Source organism: Miscanthus floridulus, chromosome 16 (assembly GCF_019320115.1).
Source record: "Miscanthus floridulus cultivar M001 chromosome 16, ASM1932011v1, whole genome shotgun sequence".
Classification (NCBI taxonomy): domain Eukaryota; kingdom Viridiplantae; phylum Streptophyta; class Magnoliopsida; order Poales; family Poaceae; genus Miscanthus; species Miscanthus floridulus.
Window position 1 is genome coordinate 51,481,743 of NC_089595.1, and position 17,520 is coordinate 51,499,262.

At 44.4% G+C, this 17,520-nt stretch overlaps 2 protein-coding genes across 6 annotated transcripts; both read left to right on the forward strand.

Moving 5' to 3' along the window:
- The first annotated feature begins 4,523 nt into the window (after positions 1-4,523).
- On the forward strand, positions 4,524-11,104 carry LOC136512608 (NADP-dependent malic enzyme, chloroplastic-like). Of its 3 annotated transcripts, none has more exons than XM_066506566.1 (21): positions 4,525-4,711; positions 4,892-5,187; positions 6,545-6,665; positions 6,763-6,837; positions 6,963-7,114; positions 7,209-7,314; positions 7,384-7,449; positions 7,569-7,664; positions 7,755-7,826; positions 7,912-7,995; positions 8,127-8,225; positions 8,390-8,437; positions 8,532-8,585; positions 8,674-8,772; positions 8,901-8,990; positions 9,081-9,158; positions 9,422-9,496; positions 9,608-9,698; positions 9,796-9,924; positions 10,693-10,724; positions 10,846-11,104. In XM_066506566.1, the coding sequence occupies exons 1-21, from the start codon at positions 4,664-4,666 to the stop codon at positions 10,900-10,902; spliced, it is 1,968 nt and encodes a 655-aa protein (XP_066362663.1). In that variant the 5' UTR covers positions 4,525-4,663; the 3' UTR covers positions 10,903-11,104. The 3 variants fall into 3 exon arrangements, with proteins under 3 accessions (XP_066362665.1, XP_066362663.1, XP_066362664.1); XM_066506567.1 differs by having other exon boundaries at positions 6,966-7,114; XM_066506568.1 differs by lacking the exon at positions 9,081-9,158 and having other exon boundaries at positions 4,524-4,711.
- Positions 11,105-12,617: 1,513 nt separating this feature from the next.
- LOC136512609 (protein DEHYDRATION-INDUCED 19 homolog 2) lies at positions 12,618-17,139 on the forward strand. Of its 3 annotated transcripts, XM_066506570.1 has the most exons (6): positions 12,618-12,985; positions 13,101-13,264; positions 15,347-15,424; positions 15,558-15,898; positions 16,185-16,243; positions 16,658-17,139. In XM_066506570.1, the coding sequence occupies exons 1-5, from the start codon at positions 12,904-12,906 to the stop codon at positions 16,210-16,212; spliced, it is 693 nt and encodes a 230-aa protein (XP_066362667.1). In that variant the 5' UTR covers positions 12,618-12,903; the 3' UTR covers positions 16,213-16,243; positions 16,658-17,139. The 3 variants fall into 3 exon arrangements, with proteins under 3 accessions (XP_066362667.1, XP_066362668.1, XP_066362666.1); XM_066506571.1 differs by lacking the exon at positions 16,185-16,243 and having other exon boundaries at positions 12,624-12,985; XM_066506569.1 differs by lacking the exon at positions 16,185-16,243 and having other exon boundaries at positions 12,645-12,985; positions 15,558-15,826.
- Positions 17,140-17,520: the final 381 nt, after the last annotated feature.

Sequence of the window (17,520 nt, forward strand, 5' to 3'; positions counted from 1 at the left end):
TTAGACCGGTAGAAGTCGGGTGATTTCCTGTCACCTGCGAGCTATAGGTGGTTACCTGGATCTGCTTGGATAACTATGTAGTCATGGTATAACTAAGTGTTAATTTGAAGTTGAGACCGGACGGAGACTTACAAGGTTTTGGACTATAATGCTTTCCGTCTGTGTCGATTAAGGACCGACCGTTGTTGGACCTCGAGTCATGTTGAACGCATGCCTTACATTTAGCTGGCCGAATAAAGTACCTTTCGACCGCGAAGCTGGGAGATTATTCGGGCCGAGTAGATCGCCCGCAGCGCACTATACCGAAGCAGATGTGGTAGGACATGGGGGTGCGATGATAAGACCGAAAGGCAGTCGGTTGGCCCCCAGGTACATGTGGTTCCTGGCAAACCCGAGATTTTTCCTAGATAGTTGACTCGGTGACTGATACCTCACTTTAGTGGGTGAGTGAGGTTTGTGTAAGGAATAAATTGCCAGTTGGTTAGGAATCGATTCGAATCGCCATCACTCCTGGATAGTGAGCACTTGACTTGAGTGACCTCATCGTTGTAATGTTGATGGAACACTTGGACAGTTATAATGAATACGACATTATGGAAGTTGTTAATGATCATTGGTTATCATTATTTGCTTAATCACATGCTTGCTCTAGTATAGGTGCAAATGTAGTCGACAGGTTAATAATAATTAACTTGACAATAATGCTTTTGGAAAGGTTCTTGAAATACTAAAATGCCTCTTTTTGCAAATGAGTCAGCTACCCTACTATAAAGCCCTTCATAATCCTTGGTGTCACTTTATTTTTGGTTATGTCGGGTAAGTCTAGCTGAGTACCTTCTCGTACTCAGGGTTTTATTCCCACTTGTTGCAGATGGGCAGATGTATTACGGCTACTGTATCAACTGCCTTTATCCTGCGATGGGTGATGCTTAGGACCATGGGCATGGTCATTCCTTACGTCTCGTCTGATGCTTTTGTTGAAGATGATCATTAGCTGACACTGTATTTGAACTTCGTGTGAGTGTGTGTGGTTTTGAACAACTGGCTTCCGCTACTTCTATTTGAACTCGTTTTGTAATAACTATATTTAAACTCTGATGTACCTGTGATGTGAACTTTTATGTAATATGTGATGGTGACCGCTAAACTTATTACGATCTTGGCTGGTATGTGAGTTGGTTTGAAATCCTTCGTGATTTCACGGACTAGCGGGTTATACGGGCTTAAGTTTGCTAAATCGTCTGCTCTGGCGGGTGTTTTTCTTACTTAATTTCGTATAATTGGTCGGTTCGGTTATAGGCCCCGTCCTTCTTCTCCGTGAATCTAACTCATCGTGCTGCTGCCGCCGTGCAGGAAGGCAGTGAGGAGGGAGATCGAGGTGGTGACAGCAAGCTGCTCGGCCATGGCAACTTGAAGCTCTGGCGAGGACAGGGGCCGTCGCGGCTAGGCAAGAAGACAGTGAGGAGGGAGATCAAGGTGGTAACGGCGAGCGGCTCAGCCATGACGGCTTGAAGCTTTGGCGAGGACAGGGGTCGCTGCTGTCGCACGAGAAGGCAGTGAGGAGGGAGATCGAGGTGGTGACACTGAGCGGCTCGGGCATGGTGGCTTGGAGCTCTGGCGAGGACAGGGGCCACCACCGCCACATGGAAAGGTAGTGAGGAGGGAGATCGAGGTGGTGACGGTGAGCGGCTCGACCATGGTGGCTTGGAGCTCCAGCGAGGATAGGGGCCACCGTCGCTTCGCTGCTCGATGACCACGCCAAGCCGCTCAGCACCGGTGATGCTCTACCGTCGGTCAGCTTCCGCGATGCGGCCGCCACGCTGGCATGGGTGACCTCGCCTAACCACGGCATCACCTTTGACTCCTCCTAGGGGCTCCTCGATGACCTAGACATTCTCGTCAAGCGCCTCCACTCAACCATGGCATCGCCTTCTGCCATGGCATGATGCGTCTAGGCAACACTCGACATGCCCTCAAGTGCTCGATGAAATGTGAATGAAGAGAGAATGGTGAAAGTCTGGTGGTAAGTCTACCAGATTTCTGTGTAGAGTAACCATAGCCATTTGGGCCAGAAATCAAACATGGTCTTAGTTGAACCGTGCTTGTCTAGACCGATGAAAGCCCTAGTTTGGTTTTGGATAATTGATAAAACCTATGCACTAACCTTTGGCATGAGTTGTGATATGAGCTAGGTTAGTGCCATTCAAGTTGTGAAGCATGGTGGCACTCAAATGGTAATGTTGATCGCATGAAATGATGATGATGATCAAGTGCTCAACTTAGAAAAGAAGAAAGAGGAAAACAAAACCCTATGGAGATCAAGGCAAAGGTATAATTAGGGATTTTGTTTTAGTAATCAAGACACTATAGAGAGTGTGATCACATTTAGGATAGATGGCCATACTATTAAGAGAGGTTCTTAACTAGATAATTTGGTCATCTAGTGCCACTAGGTGTTGGACTTCATGCATTGAATTGAGGCCTAGTGCACATCGGAGAGCAAGCAAAAATATTTATAAAAAATGATTTAAAAAATGCTAACTTGGCTCTAACATGTTTTGAGAAAAGCACTTTGAGAGTTAGCATCGCTTGCGAAAAGTTGCTCTAAGTTACTGTGGAACAAAACACGAAAGAATTTGCAACATGGAGAAGGGGTTTGGTGCCTGCGTGGCACCGCCACCCCTTTGTACGGTGGCACCACCACCCCTAGGATGGTGCCAACCTAGATCTAGCAAAGAAGGGCTGATAGTGGCTGGTTTGGGGTGGTCACCGGATACACCGGTGTACACCATCATGGGTGCGGCGGTGCACCGCCTAGTCACTGCCACGGGCTGTCTAGTGCCACCACCGTTTTATTCCAGAGAACAGGGGTTCTGGCTTTGGTCACCGCTGTGGGCACCGCCACTAGGACGACGGTGCACTGCCATTTTATTCTAGAGACTTGGTCTCTCGGGGGCACGGCTGGGTGGCCACCACCACCCTATCCGGTGCCCCAATGGCTAGTTTGTGACCGTTAAAATTTGACCGTTGGGTAGGTCACGGCCATGTCCGGTGCCAGGCACTGCCCTATCCGGTGACCTCGCAGAAACAACTTCAAAGGGTATAACGGCTCTATTTGCTTGTGTGGCTATAAATAGAGGGTGTGGCCGGCCTTGGCCACTCTCTTAGCACCTCATACACTTATGCACACCCTTTGAAAAGCTGAGCAACACACTCCACTCACTTGTTTACTTGATTTCTTCATCTTGAGTGAGATTGGAGAGCCTCTAGTGCGTTGCATTGAGTTGCATCATCTTGTGGCACTAGTTGGGTAATTTGGGCTGGTTGTGAGCTTGTTACTCTTGGTGTTTAGCGACATCTAGATGGTCCGGTGATTGGAGGATCGTTGAGCGGAGTTGGTTATTGTCTCTAGCCTCGATCGGCTGCTTGTGAGGGGTCTTGTGCCTTCGCCGGCGGAGCGCCAAAGACAACTCTAGTAAATTGCTCGTGTTATTGAGCTACCTCACTTGTGGGTAGGTTCTTGCGGTGCCTCTTGTGGTGGGCTAGGTGTGTAATACATATTAGCCGTCAAACCACCAAGTGTTGGTTGACATAACAGGGACTAGCGTGCCGACAAGCATGTGAACCTCGGGAGAAAAGTTGGTTCTCTTGCCCTTTAGTATTCTCCCAGTGATTGAATTGGTGTTCATCTTGTGATTGGTTCACTCCTCTACATGGCGGTATAATCACCCTACTTACTCATTTACATTCCCGCAAACTAGTTGTCAAGCTCTTTAGTGTAGTTAGTCTTCGAGAACTTGTTAGTTTGGTTAGTGTTGCAAATCTATGTTGATGATACCATATTTAGATCAACCAATCAAAATTTTTGTGAGGAATTTAGAAAGATGATGGCAAGTGAGTTTGAGATGTCCATGATTGAAGATGTCCATACTACTATACAAAAGTTGTAAGTTAAGGCTACTCTCAATAAGAGTTTTATAGCCATTAAATAAGCTAATTTGCTATAGTATAAATGAAGAGAAATGAAAAAAAAATTATGGGACGAAACTTGTTTACACTGTTTCCAACGTGTTAGAGTCAAGGACGTGAAACTCCCACTGAGACTGACCTATAATTAGATCAATAATAACGCTATAGTGCAGCTATTACAGCCGACTATGTTCAACCTACCTCTCAGCCATCCAGTTAGTTTTTCACTATTAATACATAACCTACGTACCTATCTTAATTTATTTTTGATTTTTTATGTCTATACCAGGCAACCATCGCAAAGCGAACAATCATCCTGTCGGCTAAAACGGGGAACAACCCCGTCAATACCCAAGGTCACGGTGCGCAGCAGCCAAGCAGCCCGCGGGACGCAGCGGCTTGTCTCCTGAATTAAAATACCCTCCCTCTCCCAACTCGACCCCACCGCGGCCCCCGTGTCCACGTGCGCGTGACGCGCGCGACGCACGCGGAAAACTACAACGTGCACCGCCGCCCCCTGAGCCAAGCCCCCTTCGCTTCCTTTTTGTACCCCTCGCCACCCGGCCGCATTCCCCTCTCCACGCTGCCAGCTGCCCAGCTCCGAGTCCGAAGAGGGAGGAGGAGGACGACAGTTGCTTGCCACTGCCGCGTCGCTCCCGCCTCCCTCTCTCCATCCGCCGAGCTCGACGCCACCATGATCTCCGCGCGCACCGCCGCGTCCCCCGCGTCCCCCGCCTCCCCGGTACGTTCCACGAACGGCCTAACCACCCTTCCACAGCACCTTCCCTCCGCTAGTGATTCCCGGTGCTCCGCGCGCCGGGCATCGCAATTGCGGGCTACTCTCCTCGTACAGCCAGCCGAAGTTGCCACCACCTGACCAGTTGAGCTTGTGTGTGCGTGTGTGTCTGTTTATTCTCCGCAGTGGAAGCGGGGAGGACGAAGCGAGGGCGGCGGCAGCAGCTGCGACGGATGCCGGACCTACAGGAATACCTTGCGGAGGAGCGTCGCGGCGGTGAAGGTGCGCGCCGTGCCGCCGAGGCGGGTGGAGGCGGTCACGATGGGCTCCGCCGCGGAGACGGAGACGGAGAAGGAGAAGGAGCAGGAGCAGGAGCAGGTGGAGGCGGCCGCGGCCGTTGTCGTCGTCGACGAGGACCACTACGGCGAGGACAGGGCCGCCGAGGAGGTGCCCATCATGCCCTGGGCCTTCTCCGTCGCAAGGTGGGCCGGCGAGTCGCGGCAGGGGTGTGAATTCGGGAATTGAATTGGATCTGGGTGGGTGGGCGGGCGGAGGTCTCAGGGCCTGTTTAGTTCCCCAGAATCCAAAGTTTGGCACTATGCAAAAAGAAGATTCCCCGTCACATCAAACTTGCGGTACATGCATGAAGTACTAAATGTAGACGAAATCAAAAACTAATTACACAGTTTGGTTGTACTTTGCGAGACGAATCTTTTGAGCCTAATTAGTCACTGTTTGGACAATAATCCACAAATACAAACGAAACGCTACAGTATAGCTACAGTGCAACATCACTGTACAAATGCAGAATCGGCAGTGAACTAAACAAGGGCTCAGTGCGCCGCCGATCTAGGTTTTGTTTAGGGGGTGTTTGGTTTCTCTTACTAAAATTTAGTTCCTGTCACATCAGATAGTTAGACACTAATTTGAGTATTAAACGTAGACTAATTACAAAACTAATTGCACGTATTCAGACTAATTTAGGAGATGAATCTATTAAGTCTAATTAGGCTCATGTTTAGTTTTTCTAAATAGTATCCAAATACCTAATGTGACATCTACTGAACTTTAATCCCCGGATCTGGTTTGCTTCAGACTCTCGTGTTGATCCAGGGTTGGTACGCGGTTTCGTCCGCGTGATGCTGACGTGTCTAGGAGCCTAGATGCTTGGGGCTCTGGCTGTCTAGCTCTACCATATACATACTGGTTCTAATTCTACTATTGCTTGCTTGCGTCTAGTCAAATCTAATTGCCTGTTCTTATAAAAAAAAATCTAATTGCCTGTTCTATTATTAATGCACGCGATTTTCGGAACGTTTTTTTTGGCGGTGTTGTAGAATTCTGAATTCGGAATGTTTTTTTGGCGGTGTTGTGGAATTCCGAATGGAATGTTTATATTTTTTTTGGCGTTGTTGTAGAATTCTGAATCGGGTTGGAGTCACAAATGAACTCATGCTGAGTTAGGTCCAGAGTTGTTGAGCAAAGCCAGGAATTGTCTGCTTTGCTTTGGGGTTTTCTGTTTCATGCAAGTATATTCTAAGCTGGCCCACAGCGATATGAATTTTGTCTGGTTTCTGCTGCTACCCCTTCGACAGTGAAATATGATGGAAATTGATACTAAGTTGCAACCATATTATGGTAATATATTACCAAATCAAATTTGTCACGTAATCTACTATATGACCATGTCACCCAAAGAAAGGAAAAATATCTGGGTTCTAGAATGTTCACTGCTGGTTGCAAAGCCTTTCTTTGAATCTACGACCATAATTCTTTCCAATAAATAAGTTTCCTTCACTTGGTTGAAAAATATGCTGACGTGTCTTATTTCTACATCAGCGGTTACACCCTCTTGAGGGATCCACATCACAACAAGGGTCTTGCTTTCACGGAGAAGGAGAGGGATGCACACCACTTGCGTGGGCTGCTTCCTCCTGCAGTTGTGTCTCAGGAACTCCAAGTATGGTGCACAATACTGGCTAGAACAGTATCTGTTGTTATGCTGACCTTTCTTTCTTCTTCTTTTTATACTGAAGATCACTTTAATGTATATGTAGGTTAAGAAGATCATGCACAACCTGCGGCAGTACCAGGTCCCTTTGCAGCGCTATATGGCCATGATGGACCTTCAGGTAACCCCAGTTTATCCTTTCTACTCTTATATGAAAGCTTGCGACGGCCAGCATAATTGATATGAGATGTTCAGTTAGAATGAATGGTTGGTTGCATCATTGGGCTTAACACCTCCTGTTTTCAGAAGAGGAACGAAAGGCTTTTCTACAAGCTTTTAATTGATAATGTGGAGGAGCTGCTTCCTGTGGTTTACACACCAACTGTAGGTGAGGCCTGCCAGAAGTATGGGTCCATCTTTCGACAACCACAGGGCCTGTATGTCAGCCTGAGGGACAAGTATGTGTGCCTATATTTGCTTGAACTTTACAATAATATATAGCTGTCTACCATCTACCTATTTGATCTGGACTGACCGCGAGGTGCATTCCAGGGGGAAGGTCCTAGAAGTTCTAAGGAACTGGCCACATAGGAACGTTGAAGTTATCTGTGTTACTGATGGTGAGCGAATCTTGGGACTTGGAGATTTGGGTTCTCAGGTATGATTGTCTCATTAGTTGCTTATTACTTGAGGGCCTTTGCTTATATTATACTGGATCCTTCTATAGGGAATGGGAATTCCTGTAGGCAAACTTGCTCTATACACTGCTCTTGGAGGAGTTTGTCCATCAGCTGTAAGCGATCATATCTTTTCTGTCCCCTTTTTGGTTGCATCTCTTGTAATGGTCCTGTATGTTTGGTACCAACAAACAACTAAGTTATCTCAATTGGTGAATTCTAAATTACGTTGCAGTGTTTGCCTATCACAATTGATGTTGGCACAAATAATGAGAAACTGCTTAATGATGAGTTCTACATTGGACTCCGGCAAAAACGTGCAACTGGCGAGGTATGTAGTTGTGTCGAGATTGCTGGGAGTTAGGAATTGGCAAAATATGTGACACTTGAGATCTTATCTGTGCATTTTCCTTAATGGCAAGAGTATCATGAGCTTATTGAAGAGTTCATGGCTGCTGTTAAGCAAATCTACGGTGAGAAAGTCCTCATTCAGGTGAGTTGGACTCAACATTGTACTTTTGCTATGCCGGATCAATTTACTCTTTATCGCAAAATGTAACGCTGTAAACTTTGGACAGTTTGAGGACTTCGCCAACCATAATGCTTTTGATTTGCTTTCAAAATATAGGAAGAGCCATCTTGTTTTCAATGATGATATCCAGGTAAATGGAACCACCCATGGTGTTTTTATTTTTACTGATACCAGGGGGCAACCTTAATTAATTGAGATCGTTATCCTTCAGTTTATTGCCTTTTGTGATTGGTACCGATTTGGAAATATGAATGTTTGCAGGGCACAGCATCAGTGGTCCTTGCAGGTGTGTTAGCAGCACTCAATGTGGTTGGTGGGACCCTGGCAGAGCACACTTATTTATTCCTTGGTGCTGGGGAGGTTAGTTAGAACATCTCTTGGCAAACTGTTATTTTCTTTGTCACCCAACTGTCGAAGCATACTATGTACTAGTATCTTTTGAAATGGGATTGTGACCGTTAGTAAGATTATTGTCGAGGAAAGTAGACCGATCGATAAGATTCTGATAATGTATTTGATTTCAGGCTGGAACTGGTATTGCAGAACTCATTGCTCTTGAGATTTCAAAACAGGTAACTAGCTACATACTTTTAGTATCTGAATGTGTGGTAGGTTTCTTTTGTCCTAGTTCTTACTCTAACATGTACTGGTCGGATCGATTTATAGACGAAGGCTCCAATTGAAGAGTGCCGCAAGAAGGTTTGGCTGGTGGACTCAAAGGTGTGTAACCAAAGGAAAATGCACTGTTGCTAGTACAATGTTTGCTCACCTGTTTATCTGACATCCTAACACGATATTTTGTATACAGGGTTTGATTGTTGACTCTCGGAAAAACTCCCTTCAGTCATTCAAAAAACCTTGGGTACATGAGCATGAGCCCTTGACAACCTTGTATGATGCTGTTCAGGTAGTCACGTTCATGTGCATTTAAGATTGTACTTCAGTTCATTAGCAGCTGCTGCCTTCACTTAAAGCTGTCCTGTTTGTGCTGTTTTCAAAGAAAAGAATTTACTAACCTTTGGTCATATCCTCCAGTCCATCAAACCTACAGTTCTGATTGGGACATCTGGAGTTGGAAGAACATTCACAAGAGAAGTTGTTGAGGCCATGGCTTCCTTCAATGAGGTAATTTTTTTTTTCTGTTTTCTGACATTGTTTGGTGGTATATTGTGAGGATGGAAAGCTAACCTCTGATATTGCTAATTATAAATGCAGAGGCCTATCATCTTTTCACTGTCAAATCCAACCTCACATTCTGAATGTACTGCTGAAGAAGCATATAACTGGACTCAGGTGAACCGTCTAATCATCTTTTGCAGAGTTTGATCTGCAAATTGGTCCACTTGAGTCAAAACATTTGGCATTTTTTGCACTGTCTGGCTACCATTTTGAATGTAGCCATCACTAGAACCTGTGCTCAGTTTCCTGTTTATTAAAATGTGATCTAATTGGACAAAAAAAAAAGAGAGGAAGTGGCTGATTTCTAGAAAGAAACTTGTGGGGTCTGTACTCTGTAGTTTGCAACTCGTATCTCTTTATTTGCATTCTATGTTCAGGGTCGTGCAATATTTGCCAGTGGCAGTCCATTTGACCCTGTGGAGTACGATGGGAAGATTTTTGTACCTGGGCAGGTAGAACTTGTTTTTAATATTAAATCCTACTAGGCAATGCAATCTTGCTGGTGTAAACACCCGCAAAACATAAGTTGTTTATTGCTAACTCAACTGTTCTATTTACAACAGGCGAACAATGCCTACATTTTCCCGGGATTCGGCCTCGGTCTTGTTATTTCTGGAGCCATCCGTGTCCACGAGGACATGCTTCTTGCCGCCTGTAAGTAGCTCCAAACGGAAACCGTTGGGCATAAAAAATCGTTTTTCATACCTTGATGAGACTACGGACCAATCTCATGTTTCATCCATTCAAACAGCGGAAGCACTAGCTGCTCAGTCCATGCAGGAGAACTTTGACAAGGGATCGATCTTCCCACCCTTCACCAACATTAGAAAGATCTCTGCGCACATTGCTGCAGCCGTGGCTGCAAAAGCTTATGAACTTGGTACACACGTCCTCTGTTTTGCTTTGCAGACACCATTCCACATCTTGATCTTGGCATTCACCACTCTCGTGGGGTGTTTGGATTGAGGGACTAAATTTTAGGAGGTGTCACATGGGATGTCGCATGGGGTGTTTGGATACTAATAAAAAAACAAATTACAGAATCCGTTAGTAATCGGCGAGACGAATTTGTTAAGCTTAATTAATCCGTCATTAGTACATGTACTGTAGCACCACATTGTCAAATCATGGACTAATTAGGCTTAAAAAATTCATCTCGCAAAACAGTCTCAATCTGTGCATTTAGTTTCGTAAATAGTCTATATTTAAGGGGTGTTTGGATCCAACTACTAAAATTTAGAAGGTGTATCGAAAGGATGTTGTATGGGGTGTTCGGATACTAATAAAAAAACAAATTACATAATCCGTCAGTACTCCACGAGACAAATTTTTTAGGCCTAATTAATCCGTCACTAGCATATGGTTACTGTAGCAAAACGTTGTCAAATCATGGACTAGGCTTAAAAGATTCGTCTCGTAAATTAGTCGCAAATTATGTAATTAGTCTATATTTAATACTCCATGCATGTGTCCAAACATCCGATGGGACAACGACTAAAATTTAGGAGGGGCAACCAAACACCCCCTTAATACTTCATGCATGTGTCTAAACATCTGATGGGACAACAACTAAAGTTTAGGAGGTGAAACCAAACACCCCCTAAGTCTCATACATGCCTGATCTGACATCATCTACTTCCCTCTGCAGGTTTGGCGACACGTCTGCCTCCCCCCAGAGACCTGCAGCCTGTTCGGGAGGCCGTATCGTATCGTGGATTATTTACTGCTGGCTGATTTGGTGTGAGAGAAAAACACTGTTCCTAGCTAGAAATTTACGATCGTTTACGAGCAAGCGAACAGGCTGGTGAAATATGCAGAGAGCTGCATGTACACTCCTGTCTACCGTAACTACCGGTAGTGCTGCTGGGATCAATTTTGCAGTAATAAAATCTATCAACGCAGATGATACTGCAATGTTGTAGTTATTGTTGTTTGTTGCCCCTGCTGCTAAACTACCCTTGCTGCTGGTGCTGCTGGTGGACACTGTACCTGTCTATGCATATATGATATGTTGTAACCTTATGAAAGGAAACAATTTTGTGTGCCAATGTTTGTTATTCTTTCGCTCCGTATGATGATCTGTTAAAGTGGCTGAAAGAGAGATCGCCGTGAAAACAAATTAAGATGGCCAAATTTAAGGAAACCGAAGAATTCTGCAAGTCAGCTCAAAGCCTGAGGCTGCAGCAGTCAGCTCAAACGAATTGTTACAAGTGATCTTTCTGGTTAATGGTTATATGCTGCAAGCGAAGCCTGAGATAAGAAAAACAAAATCTACTATTGCTAATCTCAATGGAGAGTTTCATGACATAATTATTAAGATTACCACATCAGCTTTTATGTTGATAACTGTGATAGGGAATCAAAGTCTATGAAACTCTCTCTGTCTATCTATTTTCATAAATAAGCTGTCAAGTCAACTTGTTGACTCTCAGTGTATTAAATGAGTTGGGCTAGGCAAAAAAAATCGGGCCTTGCGCTAGGCCACCGGGCAGGCTGCATGCTCATGTATAGTTAGGGATAGGGCAAATCAAATAGCAAAGCATCTAAAATTCTCTTTGATGAAAATGAGAAGATCTTGATTGACAACAAAATACTCAATCAACCGCTTTTAGTACACATCCTTTAAATCTTATAGATTAAGGAGTTTGGAAGAAAAAAAAAATGGTCGTACACGGAGTGGCAGAGCCAAAGTCATAGGCAACAGTTGAGCATACGGCTGCAAAGGGTGCGGGTCGGGGTGACCCTTTAGCTGCCCCGCTGTAATCAGTGCTAGGATCATGGTCGAACCGCACCTTTTAATTTCCCCACTCCAATGGCCCGCGGGTGAACCGCCCCTTCTATTTTCCCTTGGCTCCATAGACTCAGAGAGCAATGCAAGCATTTGTTTAACTTTATAATCAATCGGGGCTAGGCGGTAGCAAGAGTGACACGAAGCGGAGGGTTGACCCAAGGGTCATTTCGGATCGATAGGGTTAGTGACCCTTTTCTACTTAGAGTCGATCCGATTCGATCCACCCGCTAATTTGAGGAGCGGGCCGTGTTCCTAAGCGGTTCAAACTAAACCCCTTGCAGCCCTAGTTGAGCGGTTGGAGCACCGAGCACGACTTCTGTGTTAGTATGTGTGGGGCATGGGGCTGCCCCTAGCCACTGGCTAGCGGCGGGGTGGTGGTTGCGACGTCGGCAATTCGTAGACGCTGAGGGCAGGGACAAACCGGGAAGAGGGTGCGAGCGGAGGACGGAAGGAGCGGAGACTTGTGTTTACCTGACGTCTAGAGTTTAGACAACCTGGGCTGAAAAGCATGTGGGCTTGAGAAAAGTCACAAAGGAAAGAAGGATATGTAGGTTAGTTGGTGTTTAGTGATTTTTTATTTTTAAAGAGATTTTTTACCAAACTGTCGATAAGATTTTTGTTATATAAAAAAATCAAAATAAAGAGTTGTTCTACAAAGCTGATGAAAATGCTTACAGCGTCTCTGAAATCTGCTTGGGCTGGGCCGTACAGCCACAGCCGAAAAAGGGGTTTAAATCAGAAGCAAACGGGCCCATTAGCGGTAGTTATGCCGTGCCCCACATTCATGCATCCCTACGGCTCACCGTGCGCGAGGTTCACCCTGGTTGGCACGTCACTCGCGCATCACTCCCACCGCCCACCGGCCCCAAGCCAACACCATCAATCCACCACACGCGCACACGCACGGCCGTTGAGAGGGAGACGCGGGAGCACTGAGGAAAAGGAGGCCCAGACCAGACCACCGACCGACAAAAACCATTACCAACACCGCCCTCTAAAGCGGGAGAAGCAGTGAGGAAGGAAAGAGAGGGAGGAGGGGAGCCGGCCTAGGGTTTCGGTCCCGCAGCCATGGACGCCGCCGACGTGTGGGGCCGCTCGTCTTCTTCTTCCGCCGCCGCCGCCGCCGCGAGGCGCTTGCAGGCGCGCTACGGTACGTACGCCCGGCCGATCGACCCTTTTCTTCCCCTCGTTCGTTTTGATTCGTCTTTTTCACGCGGCTGGTTTTGATGGGCGGTGTCTATGCCTATGCGCTGGTGCGCGCGCAGATCTGTACATGGGGTTCGACGACGCGGATGCCGGCGGGGACGAGGCGACGGACCCGCGCGGCGGGGCGGAGCCCTACAACTGCCCCTTCTGCGGCGAGGACTTCGACTTCGTCAGCCTCTGCTGCCACATCGACGACGAGCATGCCGTTGAGGCTAAGAGCGGGGTACGTTGCTTTCACTCGTTCCCGGCCCAATTCTTATCATCTGATGAAATGATGATGTCTACCATCGGTACAACTACGCATTTCTAGGCATGCTTTTTTTCCCCCTTTGCAATTCGCAATTGTGATGGTTAAATGGAGGTTACAGGTTAAAGTGGTTGGAACCATCTCTTAGGTGTCACCTTTTGAGAGCATTGTTGGTTGGAATTGTGGGACGTGGTTGCTTATGGGGTTTAGGTAGGTGTGTTTGTGTGCTGGATTGGGGGAATCGTATTTGGAATGATTGTGTGGGTTTGTTGGGAAAGTGGTGTTGGAAATAATCCTGTGTGTGTAGGTGCATGCTAGTGTCTAGGTGCATAGCATTTACTTTAGCTAATTTTCAGCATGGAGTAATAGGCTGATTAGTTGGGTAATCTTCTGCATTAAGTAGGAGGCTATCACAGCCGATTTGTAGCTCACGTTGGCTAATTAGTAGAAGAGAAAAACCAGAAAAAGGCTAAGTCATTCCAGCTACCAAATCCACTTGTGCTCATGTGTGTTCTTTCTGTGTGAGCTCCTGGTGTCCTGTTAGGCATATTTGCCTTTCAAGTCATCAAGTGGCTGTTTTAAACTTTTGATTTTGGGCTGCACTGAGAGGGTTTTAGTTTTATCTGATGGGTTAGTTGAACTTCTGTCTTTGGGGTTGGGTTAGGTGTAACATTTGTTGCTTGTGCTGCAAGTTTCCCATACAATCCTTTTACCTGACAATCTTTCTTGCTGTATTTTGCTAATTATGACTATGCTTGAAAATGAACCAATGGAATACTAGTAGGTAATTTGTTATTCTTGTTTGCATTCTAGATTAGCTGCCTCATTTGTCGGTATCTTCTGTTAGCACCCATATTGACGTTGAAGTTGAAGTACTAGATATGGATGATTTTTGGGTTTGTGCTAGGATTTCTTGTGGCTTTTCTTTTGGAGCTGAAGGATTGTACTACCTTTCTTTGCAGCTGATGACCATTCTATCTTGTATGCCATTTCATATCACTTATTGTCGAGTCATTTAATCTGGCCATTTTCTTTCATGAAATGTCCCAATAAGACTGTTGTAAAACTCTGACTTGGTAATTAATTTTTTGGTTGATTTGTTTGTCATGAAAGAATGCTTGTTAGTTATTGTCTACAAGAACCAACAAAACAGATTAATCCATCTGGACTTGGGTAGAAGTAAGGATAGAATATAAATATCTTTTGGGAAACTAGATTGAAATATGTAGGATTACATATTGCACACCTTGTAGAATCACAATTTAACAATCATTTTATATCGCTAATATAAGTGTTTTGTCAGTATATTAAGTGGTAACTGGCCAATGGAATTAGAAGCAGGAAAGCCTTGTGCATTTGTTTTTTTTTTTTTTATCTAGATGCTGTTTGCGCCTCTGGCCTATCTGTGTTCAAGCCTCAGTGGGCAAATGCTCACTTTACCTATCTTGGAGATATGAATATATAGCTCAGTCGTTGGGTTCTTACCATTTGCTGCCAAGCTTTAGTAGGGTAGTGTTTACTACCCTGGCTTTGCTTGCCCTAACAGAAGTACAAAACTAATCAGGACCAACCACTACAAAATGGGATTGACATAGATCTCACACATTTCTTCAACATTGCCCAAACATGGGTGTCATTTTCATTCCTTGTGTTAAGACAATATTTTCTAGCTCATCCGGGGTACTATACAATCCAGAGTTTCTTTTTTGATGCCATACCAATTGTTTGTCTCTGCTTGTTGAGACTTGAAGAAAACTTTGGTGCATTGTCATTTGCCTCTTTTCATTTCTGTCAGACTCATTGCTGTCTTCCAGCTCTTAATCCTTTACAGTATTTCTTTTCCATTTGACGAATCTATACTTTTTTAGGCTTGAAATCTTCTCTCTATTCTGAAGACTGCTGCAAACTTGTAACAGATGGATTAATCACTTCTTTTCTTATTTCTTAGGGCATGATAGAAGCAGTGTTAGCTATTTAACCTGCTTTACAACTAAGATCATCCTACATAATAGACTTAGATAACAAAAACTTATGGAATTTGCTGAAATGCCCTTTCAGGTATGCCCCATCTGTGCTACAAGGGTTGGAATGGACTTGATAGGACATTTGACTATGCAGCATGGAAGTCATTTCAAGATATCCTTTACTATGCTGCTGTTGCTGTCTTGCTGATCACTTGCATTTTTACATTTTCACATTATACTACAGTTGAAGATACATAGGTATGTTGGAACAGAATTTACACAATGTTTTCCTTAATGAAAAATACATGCAACGCAGGCGCAGAGTTCGAAAAGTATCTACCGGGTCCCATTCTTTGTTATCTTTGTTGAGAAAGGACTTGAGAAATGGCAGTTTGCAGTCATTTCTCGGTGGATCATCCTATGTATCCAATCCTCCTGCTGCAGCACCAGATCCATTTTTGTCATCTTTAATTTGTAATTTGCCTGTGGCTGAACCATCCAAAGATTTACATTCCGACTCATCTGACAATAACTTTTTGCTAAATAAATTCCCAGATGAAAAGACTGTAGAGAGGTATGTCACCTCAAGCTTGTTCTTTCTGCTGCCTCACTCAGCTCCCTCTTTGCCACGATACCGTTGTATCTGGTCAGTGTATGATAGTTCATAGTTTTCCACTTTATGTCAAGTTCTCATTTTCTTGTGTTTGCGGATAATATAATCTTCTAACTGTGGTACTTCACTGAGGAACCAGTGCATATTTATGCCGTCCAAGCATGTTAAAAATATCATATCAAATAGCTTTATTCGGTATTGCTTGTTTAATATGTTAGTAACTTATCCTTCATGGCTGTATTGCTGACTTTCTCAGTGGATCACTATACACTCTTTGTGATGCTAAGATGTGGTTTATGCTGATTGTCATGATTCTTAGGTCTATTTGGCACCGTTCAAAGAAATAGGTTGAAGATTTTGTACTTCCGATGCCATAAGGTTGTATGCATTGATGATTGACATTTTCGCCCTCATGGCTCTGTGCTTTTTTTTTTACCTAATAGCTATCATTATACCCATAATGCTGAAATGCGATTTTGCTTTATGGGCACTTTCACATGTTTTCAGCTAGTGCTAACAAATGAAAAAAAAGTTATGCTTGAAAATTATAGCACATCCTCTTCTAAGGGATTGTTATGAGCTACATGCATGATTGCATCTACATGTTCTGTAGAGACCTACGAAATGAACAAACCTCGATTTTGCTTATCTTTGACTTGTGAGCTGAACAAAATAATGAACATTTCAGAATGATGTTTTAATGTTTCACCTTGTGTACCAAATTTCCCCCCTCATTCACTATATTTCTCTTTGGTGTTTATTCTTGATTAAATTGCTGTGGTGAATCTACAGAGCTGAACCATCATTGTCGGAGAAGGATCAGAAGGAAAGGGTTCAAAGGAGCAAATTTGTCCGTGGGCTTGTGCTCTCGACAATATTTGATGATGATAACTTGTAAAGGAGGTCATGAAACTTGGTAACAGCATCACAATACAGTCAAGGAACACAAAGAGAATCATCTGCACTTAAGCAACCTTGTGCTGCTGCTGCCGTGACCACACAAGAGGTCCATCTAAGTTCATGTATGTACGGATGGAATATTTATGTTTATCTCCCTGCATTTGCCCTTAGTGCAACAGGGTGGTAGGGGGAGGAAGGTTGTAGTATTCCAAATTTCTGTGTCAAATAAATGAGGACACTGCCCTTGGGGTGGAATTGTGCATACAATATAAGAATAGGGAGCTACTCGCCGTGATTTAGGATATTTTATTTAATTGTAATAATATGCATTGTTTTATATGATAAAGTCCCAACGAAGTACTTCAGACTCATTAGGGACATGTACAACAATGTTGTGACTAGTGTTCAAACAAGTGATGGAGATATGGATGACTTCCCGATTAGGATATGACTATATCAAGGGCCAGCTTTGAGCCCTTATCTGTTTGTCTTAGTGATGGATGAGGTCACAAGGGACATACAAGGGGACATCCTTTGGTGTATGCTTTTCGTGAACGATGTACTGCTAGTTGATGAAAGTCGGACAGGAGTGGATTAGAAATTAGAGTTATGGTGGGAGACTTTGGAGTCCAAAGGTTTTAGACTCGGTAGAACTAAAACTGATTATATGAAATGTGACTTCGGCACTACTACTCGGGAGGAGAAAGATATTAGTTTGGAAGGTCAGGTAGTGCTTAGGAAGGATATCTTTCGAT